The sequence below is a fragment of the Panthera pardus genome, unplaced genomic scaffold (assembly GCF_024362965.1).
Source record: "Panthera pardus isolate Hobbes unplaced genomic scaffold, ASM2436296v1 HiC_scaffold_15, whole genome shotgun sequence".
Lineage (NCBI taxonomy): Eukaryota > Metazoa > Chordata > Mammalia > Carnivora > Felidae > Panthera > Panthera pardus.
In genome coordinates this window covers 48,750,556-48,774,392 of record NW_026526710.1, presented here as the reverse complement: position 1 = coordinate 48,774,392, position 23,837 = coordinate 48,750,556, and the positions used below count along the sequence as shown (strand labels likewise).

The window sequence follows — 23,837 nt, the reverse complement described above, 5'->3', positions numbered from 1 at the left end:
TCAAGGGGAGGTATCCAGAGAGGATTGGAATTGGTCTATATGACAGAGAAGAGAGTGCTAGAAATACAAATTCTGAAGTCAGCATTAAGCAAATAGCATCACTGAGATCTGAAAGGGAGAAGAGATGGAGGCAAAAGAGAATTAATTACTCAACTCTAAGAAAATAGGATTATGTGCGTCCAATGCATATAGAGTAGGGCTCAATAAAGAGCTATCTGTTGAATGCATGAATGGAGGAATGAATGAATACCAAGTTTTCAGGAGTAAAGGAAGTACAGTTAGGAGTCTTGTAATAGCCCTTTGTTTGGTCTGAAGTGTTTTGTCTGAATCCCATAGACTAATTCTGTAATTCATCCTCTGGCTATATGAGGAACCATGAACTGTAATGCCTAAATTTCAGGCCACCATGAGGAATTTCTTCCCCTTGTCCTTCTCACTTCCACATGTTTTCTTTCCAGTTACTGAAATCTATCATCAAACTGCAGTTGTAACAGATTATTATTTCCTTAAGACTACAACAGTGACAGGAACTTTTCATAACAGTTTTCCATGCACTAAAAGTGGGCCAAATAGAACCAAAATATTCACTCTACTCCATTTACTATGACTCGTATATGCAACACAATTCATAAGAGGTTTTGGAGTTATTGGTCCAATACCTTGACCATCAACAGGGAAGGCCAGTTTGGAGAGAGAGGACATTTCAATCTCAATCTGAGTTGATTTTTCTCTTATAGGCCCAGCATAGACTGGCAGATGAGGACAGCGGGACAAACTATATGTAAATAATAAATTAGACCTAAAGCTTTCAGGAGTTATAATGTAAAAGGTTCATATCTATAAAAGTAATATTTAAAACAAATTAAAGTACAAACTAGGTACAAAACAACATGAAAAAACAATTTCTAAATATTAATTATATGAAATAAAAGTCTAAAATTGATTGTTAAAATTCCAGCAAACTAAAAACTTCACAGTTTATAAAATGTTAACCTTATCATCCTATTCTTTCACCACACACCCCCGCCCAAGAGCAAAGCCTTTCATGGCTAATACATGATCAATTTATTTGCATTTACCACTGCCCTTTGGCTTTACCCACTCTCTGAAGAATTAAATGACCAAAGGACAGGCTGAAAGGAGGTAACAGAAGAAATAATAATACTGGAATAATATATGAACCAGACCACCGGTCACTGAATAATCATGAGTTGACCATATTCCTAAAATACAGTCATCGTTTATCATTATAGTCCAAGAAATCTCATCTCTCAGCTAATAAAAAAATTTTCCTTAAAATTACTTCTAAATGTCAGATGACTGTAATTCAAAAGATGAGAACATAAAATTAGTATCTGTTTTCAGAAGCACCATTAAGGCCTTTTAGTAATTTCACTGACTTTTTAGATTTTCCAAGTGAAGATCCACCTATAGACGTTTTTTTTTCATCTCATTACTGCGTGGAGGAAATGAACTTTGAGCAGCTCTTGTCAGCTCAGGGGCCCTGATTGGTTTGAAGACTATTTTCCCCACAAAGGATGCCCCTACTGATTTGCTATAGTCATCTGTGACTATTAAGGATTCAGAAAGTTAACTGCTACTGAGATGAGGAGCTATAATTCATAGAGGACCTAGGTTAATACGACAAGAAAGAGTAGGAGATATGTTGAAACTACTTAATGAGAAAAGGATCAAACATAGTTTAAATGCATGTGTTATTTGTAAAAATCTGAGAGAGTATTTTAAGGTGAGGGGGAGGACTTTTTTGTTTACTCTTTCTTTTTTTTAATATTTTAAGTTTTCATTTAAATTCCAGTTAGCTAACATATAGTGTAATACTGGTTTCAGGAGTAGAATTTAGGGATTCATCACTTACATACCAACACCCAGTGCTCATCGCAAGTGTCCTCCTTACTGCCCATCACCCATTTCGCCCATCTCCCTACCCACCTCCTCCCCAGCAACCCTGTTTGTTTTCTTCACGAAAATGTTTGCTTCTTTTTTTTAAGTCTGTTTATTTATTTTGAGTGAGAGCGTGAGCGGGGGAGGGGCAGAAAGAGGGGGAAAGAATCACAAGCAGGCTCCACGCTAACAGTGCAGACCTCACAAACCTGCAAGACCATGACTTGAGTTGAGATCAAGAGTCGGGGGCTTAACCGACCGAGCCACCCAAGCGCCCCTAGAATGTTTGCTTCCTAACTGAAAGCAATTTACTATTTTTAAAAAATGGATTCAATAGGGGCGCCTAGGTGGCTCAGTCAGTTGAGCGCTCGACTTTGGCTCAGGTCATGATCTCACGGTTCATGGGTTCAAGCCCCGCGTGGGGCTCCGTGCTAACAGCTCAGAGCCTGGAGCCTGCTTTGGACTCTGTGTCTCCCCCTCTCTCTCTGCCTTTCCCCCATTCCCATTCTGCCTCTCTCTCACAAAAATAAGTAAACATTAAAAAAAAATTTTTTTAATGAATTCAATAAAGAGTAAAGGAGGGGCGCCTGGGTGGCTCAGTCGGTTAAGCCCCTGACTTTTGATTTCAGCTCAAGTCATGATCTCATGGTTCTTGTGTTCGAGCCCCACATCAGGAGCTCTGTCAGCTCTACTGGCAGTGTGGAGCCTGCTTGGGATTCTTGCCCTCCTTCTCTCTCTGCCCCTCCCCCTTCTCAAAATAAATAAATAAACATATTTTTAAAAGAGTAAAATAAATACTGAAGCTACTTAAAAAAAAAGTCATCCATAGTTAAATGCCTGTGTATTTGTTAAAAGCCCAAGAGAGAATTTTAAGGTAAGGCAAAGGACTTTATTTATTCCTTCACTTTCTCTAAAAAGTTTGCTTCTTACAGCAATTTACCATTTAAAAATGTTGTATGGATTTATTCCCTAAAAAGCAAAGAAAATCAGATCATTTCCCCAACCATGTGTACACCATATACAGAAATACGAGTTTATACTGATGCATGGATCAAAGTTTCTTGGAGACCAAAGGACAGCAGTAAATTCTAATTCATTACATCTGTGCCACATAAACATCGCAGGACTTATCTGCAGATCTTTTAATTATTGGAGAATCTGGCCTACTTTTAATATCCCCTTTTAATACTATTACCATAGAGTATCACTGCTAAGTATTTGTCCTTGTGAGTTTCTGAAAGAGGAAATAAACCACATTACCTTCAGCACTGAGGTGTATGAAGTTTAAAGATGGATTACTCTGAACGCCAGAATTTTCTCTGCATTTTCAGCTTACTGTTGTAGTTTCCCTCTTTGTTTTGCTGGCCTTACTTAGAGCCCCATATCTGAGCATAGTTCTTGGTGCGTTTTCTGGGGGGCAAGCAAAGAACAGTGTACGCCATCTAGTGGCTCCGCTCAAAATTGCAACAGTCGAAGGAAGGGGAGTTTGAGCAGGAAGCAGCAGTGAGTGCAGCCATGGCAATTGACAGGCAGTTCTTCTTCAGCATTTCCGAGAGCCTGAAGAACACCGAAGTGGTTGCCGTGAATTCCAGGGGGAAGCCCTCACCGCACATAAAAAGATTCAATCTAGGAAGTTAATTTAAATAGCCCACAGTTAAAATCCTACTTTACTCCGATATGTATCTATAATTACTCTGCTTTAATGAGAACTTTTTCTTGCCTGCTTAGTACTGGAATTAATATTACTCCTGTAATACTTTGTTACAGCATGAAGTAAGCAACTTGGATGAAAGAGGAAATAGGTTCCATTTGTGATCATATGCTAAATGAATTGTGTGTCTAAATCATCATCAACCAAAGCTGTGGTTGCCAGTCTGTGAACTCCTGGAGAGCCACGGAATCATTGCAGAGGGTCCTTGAATTCACCTCACAAGGCTTTTCTCTGTAGACTGAATCTGTGATGTCATCTACATACATTGGATTCATAATTGCAATTCAAATGTAATTAGTAAAAGAGCATTACTAAATTATCAATTGCTTATGGTGTTATACAATTTTCATCAATAAATACAGGTATATCACTCTCACCTAGGGACCTTGAAAAAATATTTATATTTATATGTAATTTACATTAAAAAGATAGATTTTTTAAAGACATATAATGGTCCTGATTTCAGCAGTCCTACTTCTAAAAATTTGTTCTAAGGAGATAATTATTCATGTTCAAAGATAGTCACTTCAGTGTTGTTTATCACAGCAATTAACTGGGCTCAAACTTCTGCTTGACAGTTAGGGATTGTTGAATAAATTTTATTTTTTTTATTTGTTTTTTTAATTTTTTTTTAATTTTTTTTTTCAACTTTTTTATTTATTTTTGGGACAGAGAGAGACAGAGCATGAACGGGGGAGGGGCAGAGAGAGAGGGAGACACAGAATCAGAAACAGGCTCCAGGCTCCGAGCCATCAGCCCAGAGCCCGACGCGGGGCTCGAACTCACGGGACCGCGAGATCGTGACCTGGCTGAAGTCGGAGGCTTAACCGACTGCGCCACCCAGGCGCCCCGAATAAATTTTAATTTATTTGTCTCCCCCCCCCCAATAGCTTACCATTAGTTTACCATTTACCAATAGTTTATTAAAAACTATTAATGAAGATCTTTATTTTTTGAAATGAAAATAGTTTACCATATATTCACGGTGAAAAAGAGCAGATTAGAAAAGCATATATGCCATGATCCACCTTTATCTATTTGTGAGTAGGCAAAGAAAAAGTCTAAACGGATATTTTTAATCCCAAGGGGAATAAATACTGTATTTTATCAAACATAATATGAGAGAAAGAAGCCAAAAATGCCCAGTTAGTTTTTTGACCTGAGCAAGTAGAAGGACAGAGTTGACATTGACTTAGTTGGAAAGCAGAGTGTTTGGAGGGGAAAACCAGGGATTTGTTTGGGAGCGTGTGATGTTGGAGAGCCCATCTGATACCCACGTGGAGCTCTAAAGTCATGTGGCTGGAAGACCACCGAGGTAGTGAGTATGGGTAGAGGTGAGAGGAGATTTAAAGGGCATACTTTTGGGGCATGCCAACGTTTACACACTGAGAAGATGAGAAGGAAGCAGTAAGGAGTAGGACCAAAGAACGGCAGAGAGGGTAGAAGGAGGATCCAGAGAGAATAGTCTCCCAGGAGGATACATGGGGAAGAGGCAGTGATCTACTGTGTCAGATGCTGCAGGTCGATCCTGTGAGATGAGCACTGGATGTTAACGCAACAACAGCTGTTTCAGGGGAATGATGAAGCTAAAAGCCTAACTGGAAAGTGTTTAAGTAGACATGGAAGGGGGAAATTGGAAACTTTGAGTAAAGACAACTCTTTCAGGGACTGTTTATGTAAAGAGAAACAGAGAAATGGGATGGGTAGGAAGAAGAGGATACTGATCCAAGGAAAATTTTTAAGGTGGCAATTTACCAGCATGTTTCTCTGCTGCTAGGAGAGATCTGATAAACAGGAAAAGACCGATGATATGAGACATGATAATGTTGCTGGGAAAATATCCTTGAGTAGTTGAGAGAGAATGGAACTCACTACACGAATAGAGGGCTTGACTTTAGAAAGGAGCAGCGACAGCCCATCCATCCTTAATAACAAAAGGAAACAAAAGCAAAGGCAGTGTATAGGTAATTTGGTAGGTATGATGCTGGGAGCCTGTGGGAGTTCTTTTCTAAATGTTTCTATTTTCTTAGCGAAATAGAAAACAAGGTTATCAGCTAAAAGCAAGTCAAGGAGCAGATGTTAAAGAGTTGGAGAGAGAACACGATGTGCAATCATCATTTAGGACAGAGGTCAGAAAACTTTTTCTGTAAAGGGCAAGAGAGTAAATATTTTATCATCTGCAGGCCGTTAGGTAGCTGTCACAACTATTCACCTCTGCCATTGCAACATGAAAGCCACCATAGACAATATATAAACTGATGGGTGTGACTGTGTTTCAATAAACTTTATTTACAATAAGAGGCTGTAGGCCAGATTTGGCACAAGGGCCATAGTTTGTGAACCCTTGACTTAAAAGAATGAGATCATGAATAGTCTAGAGAGACATGGTAGGAATTTCAGGCAACAATATCATGAATTTAAAATGAGGTCTGTTCTGGGGCACCTGGGTGGCTCAGTCAGTTAAGCATCCAACTCTTGGATTTGTGAATATGAACCCCCCACCCCTGTAGGGCTCCATGCTGACTGTGTGGAGTCTGCCTGAGATTCACTATCTCCTTCGATCTCTGCCCCTCCCCCACTCACTCCCTCTGTCTCTCATGAAATAAATAAAAACTTAAATAAAACTTTTATATATATAAACAAGTTTTATTTATATATATATAAATGTTTTAAATAAAAACTTATATATATAGATATAGATATGTGTGTATATATCTATATATATATAAAATAAGGCCGGTTCTAAACCCAGAGCAAAACCAGCCACTTCCCTGTCACACATGGTGCCATCAGCCTATTGGTCCCAAATCTACAGTCCAGCCACCCTCCTGCCCAAGTCAGCGTGCACTGCCTGCCACCTACTTAACGCCAAGTCAACATGCCTTCACCTCAGATCAACAGAGACTCAAACTGAGACTCTCCCTCAGATTCCAGCCCCTGTACTTAAATGTGTGCAGAAAAGTGGGCATAATTTAAACCACAGAATGAAGCAACCCAAATGGTGACACAAATTTTGGGGAACATGTAATGGATGAAAGGAGTGTGTTGGGTTGGGAAGGGTGCCTGGGTGGCCCAGTGGGTTAGGCATCTGACTCCTGATTTCGGCTCAGGTCATGATCTCACAGTTCATGAGATCAAGCCCCAAGTCGGGCTCTGTGCTGACAGCAAGGAGCCTGCTTGGGATTCTCTCTCTCTCTCTAACTCTCTCTGTTCCTTTCTCTCTCTGCTTCACCCCTGCTCATACACTCTCTCTCTTTCTAAATAAAAAACATTAAAAAAAGTAAAAAAAAAAAAAAAAGGAGTGTGCTGGGTTGGGAACATCTTCAACAAGCACATTGAAGAACAATATATATAGCATGGTTTTGGTTACTAAAAGAAACAAACCCAAACCTGGCCTCTTATTTATGTATAAGTTTGAAAATGGATGGTGGGAGGGCTGGTCTGGATACCACCCCTGGAGAGGGAGGGTTAGGGGAAGGGGAAAGGAGGCCTCTCCTTTTACATACCCTTCCTGTATATCTTTTTTAAGTTTCTAAGATGAAGGGTGAATTAAGCAAAGAAAAAAATAAATTAATTAATAAAATGAGGACTGTTCACGTGGTGGTATAAATATCTCCAGTCACATTCAGTTGTGTGGGTGTTGACATAGGGCTGGACATAACCAAGATCTGGTTTGGCACCGCGAGTATGAACAAGAGAGTTGAGTACATAAGCCAGAAAATGACTATGGAGATGAGCAATGAAGTCTAAGCTGAGTCAGGGGGGAGGTGCAGACATGAGGGGTACGGGCTCCAAAGGACAGTGAGAAGGAGGTGGGCTTAATGGATTTAGGCCTTTCTATTAATCTTTGATGCTGAGATATTCCTTCTGAGGAAAGAGGACAATTCATTAGCTATTTTAGTGAAGAGTCAGAGCTAAATAGTGATTCAAACTTTGTTGGGTCACAATGCACAGAGCAGTCATCATTCTGTAGGGTAGATGTAATATTACTCCCTATTGTATCAACATGAGGGGAAAGATAATGCAAATCCAATTTGGAAGTAGTGTTTGAATGACAACCTTGCTTACCGTTATGCCTAGTTTCTTAATTATTAGAACTATTTCCTCTCTTCTTCTCCTGGATTGTATAAAAATTTTCTTGCCCCATCTTTCTCCACAAATAATGCTTATATCGTTAGTGGTCTTTCTTTTTTTCTTTTGATGTCTCGCTTTGCCTCTTAGCCTTTACACGTGGTTATGTTTTACTTTTTCTTGGGTAGACACTTGAAAGTGTTCCTACTCTTCATGTTTTTTCCCCTATAGAACCTTCTGTGTTTCGTTGGATTTATGAGCTTTAAGATGATGGCTGTTTTTATTTTAGCAGATATATACCCAAGTAAGGCAAGGATGTTAGCAAGATTGAAAGAGAGGATCTATTACCTGTTCACACACTTCAGGCTTTACTCCCCTCCCTAAACCTTCCGTGCTTCCCTGGTAAGAGTGGTAGATTCTTTGGTATTTGGGGAACTCTATGACCTTGTCTCTTGCTAAGTTTTCAACTTGACATCCCACTGCTGCTCAAACTTTACACTCTAGCCACACAAAACTGCCTAACGGTTCCCCAGCCACCATGCCTCTCTGCACACAGATGGCATTGACTGGAATTCCTTGAGCCCCTCTGCACCGGTTCATTTCCCATTCTTCCTGCACAGAACCAATACACGTCCACCTGCGTGGATTTTCCAGGACAACTGAAATAATTTCCCAGGACAACTAAAATAATTACTCTTCATTTGTCTTGTCTTTCCCTGAATTTTGGACCTCTGTCATATCATTAACTATAGTCTGCTTTGCACTAAATGTACATATGTGTGTAAATTTTTCCTCTGATGGGTGTGATCAGGGTCTGTGCTCATGTTCTTCTCTGTTTCACACACAGCACATAGTAGGTGTGTGATACATGTTAAGTAAAAACTAACTGAAATCTCTTACCCTCATGCACTGTGTGTTTTTAGGAAATTAGTTTAAACCACTGTAAGCACCACCGATATGACTCTTGAAAATGTGGAGACCTGGACCACTTCATCCTATCCACATATCCAGATGTGGTCTTCTGGGAACCACACATTCTGACTCCCATATGTCAAAACTACATTTTAAGTCAATTCTATATCAAATCTATGCTTTAACAAGTCCATACTTTTATTAGGTAGCTAATATCACAAGTAATGGAATTTTGCTTGTCTGGAAATGCTTTGTCTTTTGTAAAATTAAACAATGTACAAATACTTGGTAGTGGAAAGGGGACAATAAAAGAACTAACTTTTATAGCTTGTTGATAATGAGCCTGGTGCTTTACGTAAGTTATCCAACTTAATTGAATCCTTACCATAGCCCTTTGAGGTAGATATTATAATCTACATCTTACTGATGGAGAAATCAAGCCACCTAAGCTCACACGGTTAAATGATATAAAACCTAGATCTCTGTGACAATGTACCATCTTCCCTTTTAAGACGTAAATTGCACATAAGTCTCCACTACTGAACCTAGTAGCTAAAGCCACATGCTTATTGAATTACTATTTCACCTTAACCATATTGCTTTACATTCTCCATCTGAAATTTAGAAGTATTGGTTGTGAGTCACAGAAATATAGTTCAACATAACTTAAACTATTTCATCATCAACAAATATTTACCGGGTGCCTACAATGTGCCAGACATTGTTCTAGGCACTGGGGATTTGGTGATGAGTATGACAGTCATGCAGCATGCAGCTAGTATATTAGTATAAGGCCTACTTGTTAGTATAGAAATGGTTTATAAACAAACAAAAAACCTATATCATGGTAGGCATTATCGAATGCTATCAGGATCATTACAGCGGGGTAAAGAAGTGGTGAACAGCAAGGGAGTCCTTTTGTAATGGGATTGTCAGGGAAGGTCTCTCTTTCTAGCAGTCACCTGAATAAAGTGACAGAGCAAGCCATGAGAATACACAAAGGAAGAACATAGAGGCAGAGAGAACAGAGTGCAAAGGCCCTCAAACAGGAACGTGTTTGTGGGGGTGGGGAGACCACATAGAAGCCAGTATGGCTGAAGCACCCCTGGGAGGGGAGAGTGAGAGAAAAGAAGGTTAGGAAGGTGGCCAGCAGCCAGGCCATATGGTCCTTGTAGGCCATTCTGAAAACTCGAACGTTTATTCTAAGGGTGACAAGATGTAAAGAAAAGACCGAATAGAAATGAGTGTCATCATCTGACTTGACTCAGATGGAAGGATAATTGTGAGTGTTCTGGAAAGACTAAGCCAAAAAGGAACAACAGCAAAAGCAGGGAGGCAGGAGGATACTGGAAAAGCCCAGGGGAAAGAGACCACATGGGTCCACATCACCATGAGGGCAGGGCAGCACATGGCCTTACACATGACTCAGAAACAAACTTTGACATCTTATCAGGATACTTTCTCTGTAAGTCTCTTTTCTCCTCACTGCACAAGCTCGTTTGTTCAGAACTGCTTCTCTGTTGCCACAAGCAGCTCCAGGATCCGTGGTCAGTAAGAAAAGGTTTCCTCTTGTCAGCTCCAGTTCGAAAACCCCTCTAAAGGGACTGGCTGAGTCGTGAGACCAACATGGGACCAATCATTCACTGTGTTCTTTCACCAGCTTTATGGTCCAGGGAGTTGGGTTGCTCTAAGGAGAGCTGGAAGGGCCAGCAGGATGAAAGAAGTTTGCATTTTCTGGTTTTTTTCTTTTTTTTAAGTTTATTTATTTATCGTGAGAGAGAGCACACATGCACGTGCACGTGTAAGTAGGGGAGGGACGGAGAAAGGGGGGGGGCGGGGAGAGAGAATCCCAAGCAGGCTCCAGGCTGTCAGCAAGGAGCCTGACATGGGGCTCAAACTCACAAACCATGAGATCATGATCTGAGCCCAAATCAAGAGTCAGATGCTTACCCAACCAAGCTACCCAGATGCCCCATTTCTGGATTTTTTTTTTTTTTTTTTTTAAGATATGAAAGGCACCGTGTGAGGATGTAGAAGGAAGTGATGGCTAGAGAGACATGGAAGGCAGAAGCACATCACCACCTAAGCCAAGGCTCAGGGACTTCTTCCCTCTTCAGATTTCTTTGACATAAAGCTCCTTCACCACTGCATTATTCCTTCCAAGTGGTCTCAAATATGTCTATGCAGTGTTTCAACTCAACTGTAAATTTTCTGAGGAAATTAAAAAGAGCCATAGTGTCAATTTGACAAATCCTCTAGCACCTTGACAGGACAGACTTGGCCACTAGTTGATCCTCAGGAGAGATTTACACATTGATTCCAACCAGAGGAAATATGGAACCCATGACTCTCCAGCCAAGAGGGTTCCTCAGAAGTCCAGAAGCAGTCTTGTCATAAACATATGCATCCGTAATCAGTTTATTGAAAGAACTTCACTAAAAGCAACTTGATTTTTCCCAACCACTGATTTTTCAAAACCTCTCTGTTGGATGTCACACCCCTCCCTGGGGCTTCAACCTCGGGACATTCTTTTTTTTTTTTTTTTTTGAATGTTTATTTATTTTTGAGAGAGAGAGAGACAGAGCATGAACGGGGGAGGGTCAGAGAGAGAGGGAGACACAGAATCCGAAGCAGGCTCCAGGCTCCGAGCTGGCAGTACAGAGCCCGACATGGGGCTCGAACCCACAAACCATGAGATCATGACCTGAGCTGAAGGCGGACACTCAACCGACTGAGCCACCCAGGCGCCCCAAGACATTCTTAAAGCCTCCTCAGTTATACCAGATGGTAAATCAAAACCTTATTCATTAAATACACTTGAAGATTCTGTGTCTCCTATTGTATTAGAGATTTCCAGGACCACCCTTGGGTTCAGTGATTCACTAGAAGAACTAACAGGGTCAGCATATAGTTGTACCCACAGCTGTGATTTATTACAGTGAAACATATAAAGCAAAATCAGCAAAGGAAAAAGGTGCACGTGGCAAAGTCTGGAGGAAACCAGGTGCAAGCTTCCAAGAGTCCTCTCCCAGTAAAGTCCTCCTGGACACAGCATCCAATTACAGTAATACGGTGAAATGTTGTCTACCAGTGAAGCTCATTAGAGACTCAGTGCTGGTCAGCTAGACGTCCAAAATTCCATACTCCCAGAAAAAAGGCAGGTGTTAAGGATAAACCACTTTGTTTTTCAATTTGGGCACAAATAGCCACTCTTAGTTAAGGTAGTGGGAACAACTCTAAAATCTAAATTCCCTGATCTCAGCCAAAGGTCAACTTTTCTAAGAAAGGCCAGGCTTTTCTATGGGTAACAGTCTCAGGCCTGCTGGGTTAGCCCTTTCCTGTACCAGCGTTGACATGAGGGTGAGAAAGGCTGACCAGCCCTGGAGGAAAACTCGGCCATCCTGAGTAACCTGGTTCTACCAGGAATAGATCTGGCAGAGGGGAAGGCACAGGGAGAAAAGCTCTTATTTGCCTAGTGTTTTTAGAACTTGGCTTTCAGGAGACAAATGCTTTAAGCTGACTTTGTTTTTGATGAGCTGTCTTTATGGGTTCTGTTATAAACCTCTTTCTGAAGACTTTCCACTATACCATGAGCTGTCCACCACACAGCTTCTATTAGGGTCACCTTGACCTGGAAATTAATATTCTTGGATCCTTGCATGGCAATTTTAGCCAAGCAAGCTTCCCAAGCACCAGCTCAGTGCACAGGCAGGTAGTAGGTACTGTTGCCCCACCAAATCCACAAATGCAGGCCCCTTCTGACCCAGCTCTCTCCCTCCACATTCCCATCCCAGATGGCTCCTACCAGCTTCTTGCCTTCAGACTTCTCCTTGTGCCTGCCAAACCCCAAGAGACAAAGAAACATCTGGCCCAAGAATCTTCCACCAGTCTTTGATTTGTGTTTGGGGTGGAGGTGGGAGGAGTATTCTGTTCTCCTGCAGATGGAAAATGTCCAAGGTTCCCACAAATTCCCACAACATTCTCTCAAGGAAAACTCCCCACTTGCTAACAGTCTTCCACGTCATTGTACATGCAGGCTAAATAGGGGTGTCCAAGTGTGCATGTGTGTGTCTGTGTGCATGTGTGTGTGTATATATACACATGTAACCAGACAGAACAAGTTTAGTCCTGCATAGATGGCCTGGAATATATCTTTAGATTAGCTTCAGCCTTAGGGTATCAGCCTAAATTCCAAGACAGGAAAAGTGCCAAATATTCATGCACATTCATAAATATATTTATAAGTAAATATCACTTAGCATCCAATGACTGTCTAGTTTTGCCAGTAAAAAATGGTGCCAAAAAAAGGTGAAAAGACAACTTCAGTATTCATAGTTTTTCCCTACCTGTCTCTCTCTTTAGATCCACACTGTTACAATTCTCCACTTTTCCCCAGAAATACAGATTTCAGAACTTTCTCAAGACAGTTCTAGGTGCCTTTCCATGGCAAATACCACCCAACTTGGGCTCATCTCCTAAGACCATGGGCTGCACTTTAATTTCTTTTGTGTGTCATAAGCTATTGACTTTGTATAATTGTCACTGCTAGGCTCAACTGCCCTAGTATTTCCCAGATTTGACACACACAACCTTGTGTGAATGTACACAGACACACACCATGAAATGGCCATGGAAGGAATGTATAGCAAATCCTTCTGAATCCTTGCAGTGAAATTTCCTTTGAAGTCAAATAAGTGCAATAGCATAATAACACAAGAGCAAATGCAGTGAAGGATGGTCTGCAAGAAACAAAAGTATTGTTGGCTGTTCTGATAATCCTACCAACTGCTTCTGGAACTAGCAGGTGACTGCAAATGTTGGGAGAGACTTAATTAGAGCAGAGACCATTACTGCCGGTTGTCTAAGGAGAGAGTGCTGCAGAGGGAATCTGAGTTGGGCCATAGGACAGCTGCCTAAAAAGACAGCACAGATAATGGTCCATCCCTTTTATTTGTTCCCACATTCCCCAAACACATTTCCTCAATTTGGAAATTGATCCAATTTTAATAATCAGTTTTTATAAAATACTCTAACAAAAATAAAAATAACGTCACCGGTGTCTAGTCCAGGTTCTGGCACATGGGAAGAGCTCAATAAATATGTCTTGAATCGATATTCCTTTTTCTGACAATGACTTTGGCTGCTGTGACAACTTGGAAAATGCATTTTTAGCCTTATGATTTAGCTTAAGCCTCTCTTTCTCCCTGAAGTTTTAGTCATTTCCTCCCTGGAACTTCTATTGCTCTTCTCCAAGAGCACCGTGTGTCCTGTTTCCCTGTTCGTATGTTCTCTTACACTGTGAGATCTGGAATACAGGAATGGCGTCCCGGAGTTTAGCACAGTGACTACTAGTTCTTTAATACATGTTTTTGAATCAAATCAACGAAAAAATAGTTGATCGACAAGTGATCTTGATATCTGATGGGTTTTAATGTGAACCACTAGTGCTCACTTTCCAATATTGAGTTTATGTGATCTACACCAAAAACACTCTTCTTTGTAAATCCTCATCATACGGACCACACCCATTCCCTTCCTCCTGCCCTCAGTAATTTGGGACAAGGGGGCCATCATCTAAAAGACTTCAAATTATTTGACAATCATATTTGCTACCGTATTGTCATACTGTCCAAAGTAATTAGTTGCAGCTCCCTTGATTTTCATCAAAGGTCTTATTTTCACAGCTTGAAATAATATGTGGTGCTCTGCTACTTTAATTCATTTAAAGAGCTTACTAATTTTTTAGTGAGACTTTTTAGGTGTAGAATGAAAAATGCAATTTCTCACTCCCCCCCCCCCCCCCGAAAGATAAGATCAGGAAACCATTGCATTGGCTCATAGGAAGGGGTAAACATCAAGGCACACACATGTTTCATCAACCTGTCCCTGAAAACACGACACTTTATAAAGCAGAAAAAAAAAAAAAACCCCACAAAACTATTGGAAGAGATTGCAACTTTTATTCCCAAAGATATTTTTATTTTCCAAAAGGAGAAAATCAAATTACATTTAATTTCTAACATGCCAGGAAGTATCCAAAATTTAATAGTTGATATGGTAAAACACAGTCATAATTTAGGAACATATTAGTGAAAATATTCTAATTAAAATAAAAATAAGGCTTTGAAAGTCAGTTTTGCTTAAATAGATAATAGAAGTCTTATTTTAAGCTGGTTGTTAGTGTGTCCCCAGAGCTCAGAACTAAAACCGTAAATCAACAAGGATTTATTGAAAACCTTTGACCTTGGCACAATTAAATCTATGATAGCTCCTAAAGAAGTATGTCATGGTTTTTGAGGAACTTACAAATCTTCTTTGTGTAAAACATAAGTATTGCTTATAGGGTGACATCTCTTCTAAAAGTCATCTAAGGCACCTCTTCCTCTCTCTCTTCCCTTTCTTCCTTCAACCCCTCTCTCCTCCACATCTTCTGGGACTCACATTTTTCACAACCACCAAATAAGTAAATTTCACCATCTCCTTTAGTTAGCATCCATTCATTCATGCTGCTAACATTTATTGATTAACCAGCATTTCTAATTAATGTATTAGGTATAAAAGCTATGGCAATGCCTGGGTACTATGTATTGGGCATAAAGCTATAAAGATGACAGTCTGGCCTCAAGTTGCTCACAGATCCTTTAGTGGTAACAAACAAAAGACAGGCAGTTTTAATATACTGTGTCATGACTTGTCAAGTGTACAATAAAGGCATGCGTTTAGCACCATCGTTGCAAGGTACAGGAAGTAACAAAGCAATGCTCACTGTCAGGAAAACTCTTACCTGAGCTATAATTTTGAACTGTAAGACAGAAAACAGCCTCTCTTGGTTCCTGCACAACTTCCAAAACCTAATACACATGTACTTTTTTCAGAAAAAAATATATATAAACATAAATAACTCACTCCAATAATTTTGTTTCCTATGGGACTATGGGATCCTGGCTCAGGGTGTGCAGAACAAGTTGGGGATGAGGGAGAAAGTGTTGGTAACCTTTGGGTTAATTCAGAGCATTGACCCACTCACCACTGAACTCAGACCATGTAGACTTCTTACGGGGCTTAATTTTCCAGATTAGTTGTCCACAGTGATCAAGTGTTCCCCAAATTCACAAACTACTGTTGGTAGTTTACAGAAATAGAACAGTCCAAATATGACATAAAAAAAAGTAATAGAGCCTTTTCTGTGGATTATTTATTCAATAGTATCTATCAAACACCTGCTTCATCCAAGATGTTTTATTATGTATCTGTCTCTGTCACCAGGGAGTCATTGGCCAAGTTGCTAAGTCTTCACAGAGGGTAGGATTAAACTAATAAGTTTTTAAATTATTTATGTTTCCCAATTACATTTATGATAAAGTTGAAGAAATTGTTTTTAAAAATTCCTATATGATTCTATGGCAAGGAAGGAATACTCATTCAATATTATTAAAGTGGGGCATCTTTCTTTTATGTTGTATTTGTTTTCAACAGCATGTAATTGCTATTTGAATTTGCTTCAAGGAATAAATATTTTACAAATATATATTCTAGCAACATCATCCTTCCAGAATATCATTTATTTTGCCAGTCTAGATAGCTCCATAGAAAAGAACACATCAAAAACACAAATCACATAATTATAAGTAACATAAATTCTGATATCATGAAATGGAAAACTCAACAGAAAAAATAATATATGAAAAACAGATTTTAAATTTATGAAAAGATGTTCAACCTCTAGCATAATGAAATATGTACATATTTACATTTTAACTTGGTATCAATTGTTCACCTACTATATTGGCAAAGATACAAATGTAAAAAGGGGTACAGTGTAACAATATCCAACAAAATCTAAAATGCAGCCATAGTTTGGCCCAGAGATTTCCATGGAAGAAAATCAATCCTACAGATGAACTCCTGTGTATGCATGCTGTGTACCTACAAGGACATAGCAGGGCACCATTGGAGCAAAACCCTTCAATACATGTCCCTTCTCTCCATCCCTAGCACTGCTTCCCAATCAGGTGTCTGTCATCTCTCACCCCGATGACAGACAGGGTGCCCTACCCAGTCTCCCTCTTTCCCCTCTTTCACTCCCATATCTACAGGAGCCAGAGTAATGTTTATAAACATACACCAGATTATGTCATTCAGCTGCTTAAACCGCCCCCACCCCCCAATGCCTTTCCATCATGCTAAGAATGAAATCCACACCACTTACCTTGGCCTATGAAGACCTATCTACCCAGCCTCTGCCTACCTCCTGACTCCATCCCATAACCTCAGAGTTCCAGACACAGAGGCTTCCGTGGGCCTCTCAGGCACATCCAGCTCATTTGTGCTTCGGGGTCTCTGCATGGACTCCTGGCCCTTGTTTTAGAGTGGCACCTCCCTGTCACCCTTCATACTCTATCTTAAATGCCATTCCCCAGCCACCCCGGGTGGAACAATAACCAGGCACTCCTTCTGTAACACATCATCCCATTTTCTTTCTCCTGATGTCATCTATTTTCATTTGGCCGTGTTCCTGTTCATTATGTATTTGTTTACATACTTCTTTCCCCTGTAATGTAAGCTCTATGCGAGCTTAGTTCCCTGCTGCATTATCAGCAACCAGAAAAGTGTCTGCACATAATGAGTGTTGAATAAATGCTTGGTGAATGAATTAAGAATGGAATACATTATAGGATCCCCATCAAATGGAACACTGTGCGGCCATTAAAAAAAAAAAAGAATCCAGTGGTGGACAACCCAAGTATTCTCTTCAGAGGAGGCCTGCATCCTTGCACCTGGCCTGCCCTTGGTCTCCCACCTAGACCTCATCTTGGTCTGATCTGTTAAGAGATCCACACTACTCTGTTTTCTCACATATATGTCAAAGCAATATCTATCTCTTCCAGTACAAAGTAGGTATCATTCTCAACCACAGATTTTCATGAACATCCAAAGAAGAGATACCATAAGGCTAAACCAAGTTTATAGGATTGCTAAATAAATAGTTACTGAATGCCTCTCTGATCTGGTCTTGTGTTCTGGAATCATTCCACGCCCATGCCTCAAGGCCTTTGTGTTTGTTATTCCTGCACCTTTACCCTGCATGGTTTCCTGGCTCTCCTCAGGCAGTTTGAGATGAGTCAAAAGTCTCCTCACAAAGGCCTTCCTTAACCACTATCACCATCCCCCCACCCTGTCACTCTCTCTCTTCTGACCCTGCGTTACTTGTCTTCATTGCACCTATCATTTGAAACAAAAGTGTCTGTTTATTTGTGTACTTGTTCACTACGTGCTTCCCCTGACTAGCATGTTCCTTGATGCTGTTTTCCGCTACGACCACCCCAGCAGGTAGGACATTGCCTGGCATAGAGTAGCAGCTGGACAAATATTTGATTGGCAGAGAAAGAGTAAGTGAATGCATTCTTGAGTGCAAAAAGAAGGGTACTAAACAGTATGTCCATTGTATTAAAGGAAATGACTCCTATCTATATAAACTCTCTGAAAGGAAAATCCAAGAACATAGTAATGGTGATAGTCTCTCTGGTAGGAACTGAAAACCGGAAGCACAGGCATAGGAGGAAAACTTACTGGTCCTGCATATCTTTACTTTTTATAAGATTGTATTTTTACCATGGGCATTAATTTTTTTTTACCTAAGAAGTATGTCATAGTTGACAGTTTTGCAAGTCTATATTTTTGAGGCCAACAGAAAACCAAGGCCCCCATAAATGTTACAGCAAAATGATAAGCATTCAGTAACTATTTATTTAGCAATCCTTTAAACTTGGCTTAGCCATATGCAATCTCTTCTTTGGATGTTCATGACCATCTGTGGTTGAGAATGATACCTATACTTTCTGCTGGAAGAGATATATACTGCTTTGACATATATGTGAGAAAACAGAGTAGTGTGGATCTCTTAACAGAATAAGACCTTCATAAATACAAGCCCCCTACATGTTTTGCATGTCAGGAAAAGGGCCTGTGTGCCCAAGATACTTTGAATCTGCTTACAGGGTTAAACTATGACCTCATTGTTTTTTAAAAAAATAAAAGCTCTCTGCCAGTAGACTCTACCAATCCTTAACTGGCTAACTTGTTCAGTGTTTTCCTGGCTTTATCAAACAACGATATCTTATTTTAAGAAAACCAACTATTTGAACATCTGGATTTATAAAAAGAAAATTTTGTAGGAGTATCCACTTGCTCTAATTAAGGGTTCCTTCCAATATGAAAATAATAAACTTTTAAGACATGATTCAATGCAAAAAATTATGCAGAAATTTCAGGAACACCATCATTGAACACGCAGGTACTCAGTAATTACTTGCTGGTTGGATGAACATACCTATTGAAAATCAGTAGAGTGAAATGGACAAGAACGTGGGTTGGGATCCAGTTATCCCTGTGTTTGGATTCTCTCTGTGCTGTTCATTAGCTGAGTATGACCTTCAACAAGTGACTTAACCTCTCAAGGCCTCAGTATTTTTCATAAAGTGAATGAGTAATGCCTCCCTTGGAGTTAGTTTTATTAAATCAAAGATATCAGTAAATAAAATATTGGTACATTTTATCAGGCATTATATTTTATCGTGCATTATAATATCAGATATTATTTCATTTACCTAATTTCTGCTTGCCTGAGTGGACACAAGGGAATGGCAAAAACAAACACAAGTGTTATATTTTCGGAGATACAATATAGGTAACTATACATGAATACCATGACCTATTTCATTTCTTTATCTATATCTATAGCACCTGAACCATGCCTGGCACATGGTAAATGTTTGGTAAATGGTGGTTAGTATTGTGAAAGGTAACACGAAATACTCTGAGGGTTTGACTCTCCATTTTCATATCCACGAAGACCAACTCTGTACATAACACTCCAGGACATTTTATTGCACTGGTACAGGGAAGGGTAAAAGAATCTGTGTATCTGAGATTTTTTTTTATGGCCTTAAAATTATGGGGAAACAATTAACAGGTACATAAGTAAATTGTGACAGCTTGTAACAATTGCTAACATCTACCGTGTGGGTGATGATTAATCATTCTGCAGAGTAAATACTGTGACTTAATATCCTCTCCAAGTTAATTTTATAGTACTACCTGCTTCCTACTTTCTTAATTAAAAATACTAAATGTAAATGTTAAAACATTTAAATAAATAAATTTAACTCCCCAGACTAGAATAGAGTATCACGTGTTTGGAGCGGGAAAGGGGAAAATGATACAAATTGCTTCCAATTTAGAGACTAAATGAACGTATCCCTTCAGGTGACCAAAGGTTTCTTCTTTTTCAGTTTTCTGACTTTTTTTCCTTCCTTTTCCTTCTGGCATTTCAAGTTTGTTTAATAAAGTTTAGAATTCTCACAAAGGGCCTTATAAACACGTGTTATGAGATTTTAAATTTGATTTGAAAGTGCCTCTCTCCTACTCCCTCCGAGTAAAGTGACCTTTTTAAATGGAGGGAAGTGGGTTTAGATGACAGTCATGATAAATGCGGTCATGTTCACTCAATAAAATAAGGCCCAGTGCATTTGAGGATAAATCAGTGAAATGTACAGCCCCACCTGTCTGTCTCCATCATTCATTTCCACTGTCACTTTCACAGTGGCTGATGGATCACAGTTGCTGTAAAATTAGACAGCCTTTAATCTCATTTCATCCTGATTAGCTTCTCTTTACCCTTTCCCTCTAACTCACTGACTGACACGCTAAAAACTCGCACTGGGCTGTATATGAACATGAGTACAAACTTCTCCTCCAATTCCTGCTTGTGAGGGCGAGGCTGGTGTCCACCTCTCGAGAAATCTGGAAAGGGTCATGCATGTATCCCTTGTTATTTAAAAAGTAATCAAATACGTGCAGTACCAGCGCCATTTTAAACAGATGTTTGCTCATGCTTACTGCCCTATTTATTTTGCTTTCCTTCAGGTTTAATCCGAAGTCAAATGAGGTCTTTTACAAAACTCAAACATTGATTTAATATAGATTTTTTCTAATAAATTTGGAACGTTTCACATTCAGAATAATTTCAAAGAGTTATTTGTGTGTATTTATAGCCTCGATTCACGGTAATAATTTAGAAAAGACAATAATTCAGGAATGAGAATACTAAAATACGCAGCCAAGAAATACAGCATACAAGGTTTAAAAACAAGAGTAAAAAATGAGGATGCCTTCAACAGCCTTTATATTAGGACTGCAAAGACCTTCTCTCTTATTTTGAAGGTTCCAATAGTTAGTTTAGTGCAATAGTTTCATTTGTTTGCATAAAGCATAACAATAGGGGTAATCAAATGAGAAAGAGGCTTAAGAATAAATCATGTATTATTTCCTTCACTTAATTTCTGCTTGCCTGCATGGGAGCAAATAAATGGCAAGAACAAAACACAAGTGTTGTTATATTTTCAGAGATTGTGCTTCATTATCAAGCAGGACTTCTGGTTAAACAGATGATAATGCAGTTTTTCATTTTTATAAGATTTGGGGCTTGAACTGACCAAAAATTTAAATATTGGAAGAGTGGCAGTCATAAAGTCATTGGTTATAGTCAATGCCCCTATTCCTATCCTCAGGTCCCATGTGAATAGACACATGCAGATGATAACCCATGCTGTGAGTTTACACTGCCCAGCTGACATGATGGTGAACTGGAGTGGCACCAGACTGTTCACAATATACACAATATACATCATATATGAGCAGCATAGTTTGGTATTTGCTATTCTGGAACCAACATCATAATCCAAACAATGACGTTTAGTTTAAAAAAAAAAAAAAAAGGTGTTCAAAATGTATTTGATTTTAGTTGGTCAGTGAACTCAACATATATTCTGCCCCAGTAGATTCTGAGAAACTGTATGGTATCTCTGCAGAGCTATGTGGTTAAAAGCATTTTCCAAAGAGATAACTGAGGGTTGAGGGGCAAAAGGGCATCCCCAAGGTGACTCCCTATGTCAATGACCTAATTAATAGACCACACAAATCCATAGCACATCCAATTTCTACATTGTCCCAGAAATCAGGGGTTTCCATACCAAGGCCTCTAGCATTAGAAATATAAGTTTAAAAACAATGAATACACACAGTAAAAAATAAATAACTCATAAAATAGCCCAAACACCTAAAATCCTTTAGTAAGAAGCTTAAATGATCTGATTCGCTCTTTCCGAAGCTGTGTTATAGATTTCGAAGCTGTGCCTGTCTCTTGTTAATTTTATTTACATATGTTAGCCAGCATAAGTGCATTCTGAGAAAAAGAAAAGATGATAAACACAAAATGAAATGAGAGACATATATCATCCCAAATAAGTTGGGTCTAGGATAGGCTCTGTCTCTTTCGGCATTGGCAAAAGAGCACAGAGGAAGAGCTGGCCCTGACTCATATTGATTTCCCACTGCACTGGTTTCTTAAGTGCTCTGTTGATCCGTGTCAAGCAATAAGTTCTCTGCCTGAACATGCACATCACCTCCCCATTTGTCCTCACCTAGATTTAAGGTGCCCATATGATGAGCCGAACAAGGACATCATTTTTCCTACTGGGTGTCACTGGGTCCAAACCACTGCATGTGATGTGATAACTAATTCTGCTCGAGTTTACATTTGCCATATGATATTACAATAGCAGCCACCAACACTGCACAGCACATGGGGTGACAGGGCTGTCCTATTCATACTGTGTGTGTCTCCCAAAAGAAAATGTAAATGAGAACAAACACAGAGCAACCGGGGCTTTGGTGGGTTTCTGAATAACACCCCCCTCCTGACACCAACCACATTGGGGCAGGGCGAAGGGCGAGACCAGGGGAACGGATGGATATTTGTGATGTTCCTGACAGTTTTTATCTTCGTTACAGAAGAGCTCCTAAGCAGATAGATAGAAAATGTGTGATTGTGCTGCTAATGACATTGTACAGGAAATTAAGCGTATACATTTGGAGAAGGCATTAAATCAGCAGGACCTTAATTTAAAAACTTAAAACTGTATGGAAATTCAGCTTGCTCATTGCTGTGGAATAGAAAGCTACCAAGCACCCTGAGTCTGTTTATGGAAAGATTGCCAGCAAACCAAGTTTGGGCAGAGCATCTTAACGGCTCCAAGCGCGTGCAGGGTTATTTCTTCCAAGAAGTAACCCCCAGCCCTGACCATTTGGGACTATCAGTCATTGCTTTAGAATGCGATCCCCATCATCAGGCAGGTGAGGACAACTTAAGACTCGAAAGCCGCAAGACAGGTTGTTCTTGACTAATTTGTGGAATAACATTATGTAAAATTAATCAAAAGGGGCTGGGTTTGAAATTGCTGTGAACACACGGCTGAACCACTGGAGACCGGCGGGTGTCCCGCTCTGTGGCTGCTGCTGTCTTCTTCCTTCCGACTTACTCTCACATTTGACACCCTTTGGTGGAAGCAAATAACTAGTGAGCCAAGGTCTCAAGTCCTAAGGTGGAGAATTTCATGCGTCTTTTCTTTTCTCCCCCCTCCATTCCAGTTATGCCGTACAACAGCGCCCACCACTGCGTTGTGGAGGTAGAAAACTTCTTGTTTGTGCTGGGTGGAGAGGACCAATGGAACCCCAATGGTAACTATTGAACTGCTCAATAGTAGGTGCGCAACGAGCATGTGCGTCGTGGAAGGCACTGGTGGCAGCCTGTTTTGTGATTACTGTGGGAAATGCACTTCTGTGCACAGGGACACACGAAGCAGTCGGTAAATTGGGCTGACGATTGGAGGGAGGGTCAACCGTTGAGCTGGCAGAGGACGCGCGCAGTGGAGCATTCGCTCATGGACCGTCTGGGGATTTGGCTTTGCAGTGACGCCCCGGCCCCTCTCCTTATCCGTCCCCTGAGGAACGTCACAAACATAAGCACAGACTCCCCAGAGGCAGGTAGCAAGCTGCAGCTATTAAGAATTCTCACCACCTTCTCCACCACTTTCCTCCCGTTTTATCAGTGTAATAACGCAGTTTCAGTAGATAAGCGTCATGTGCAGTCCGAACTGAAGTGAACTTCACAGCTCAAGGTCTCTTGCAGCATTTCTTACTTGAGACCCATTCTAGTTGGGGCTCCTTTCGAAGACTATCCACCATCCTCCCTGTGGATGTGGTTACTTGATAAATTCCTCGCAAAGAGAAATTGAACACGTTTAGCACCGCTCCCAAGCCAGCCCAGGGAGAACACCGTGCCTTGCCGAATACGCAAAATTATCAAGATATTTTTGGAACTCCTGCACGTGAAGGAGGGGTT

General features: G+C 40.2%; 1 protein-coding gene across 1 annotated transcript in view; it reads left to right on the top strand.

Moving 5' to 3' along the window:
- Nucleotides 1-23,837, top strand: part of KLHL14 (kelch like family member 14) — a 102,929-nt gene that overhangs the window by 54,029 nt on the left and 25,063 nt on the right. Inside the window, exon 3 of the mRNA XM_019465450.2 lies at nucleotides 23,084-23,173. Coding sequence (XP_019320995.1) covers nucleotides 23,084-23,173 — 90 coding nt within the window. The remainder of the gene's footprint in view (nucleotides 1-23,083; nucleotides 23,174-23,837) is intronic.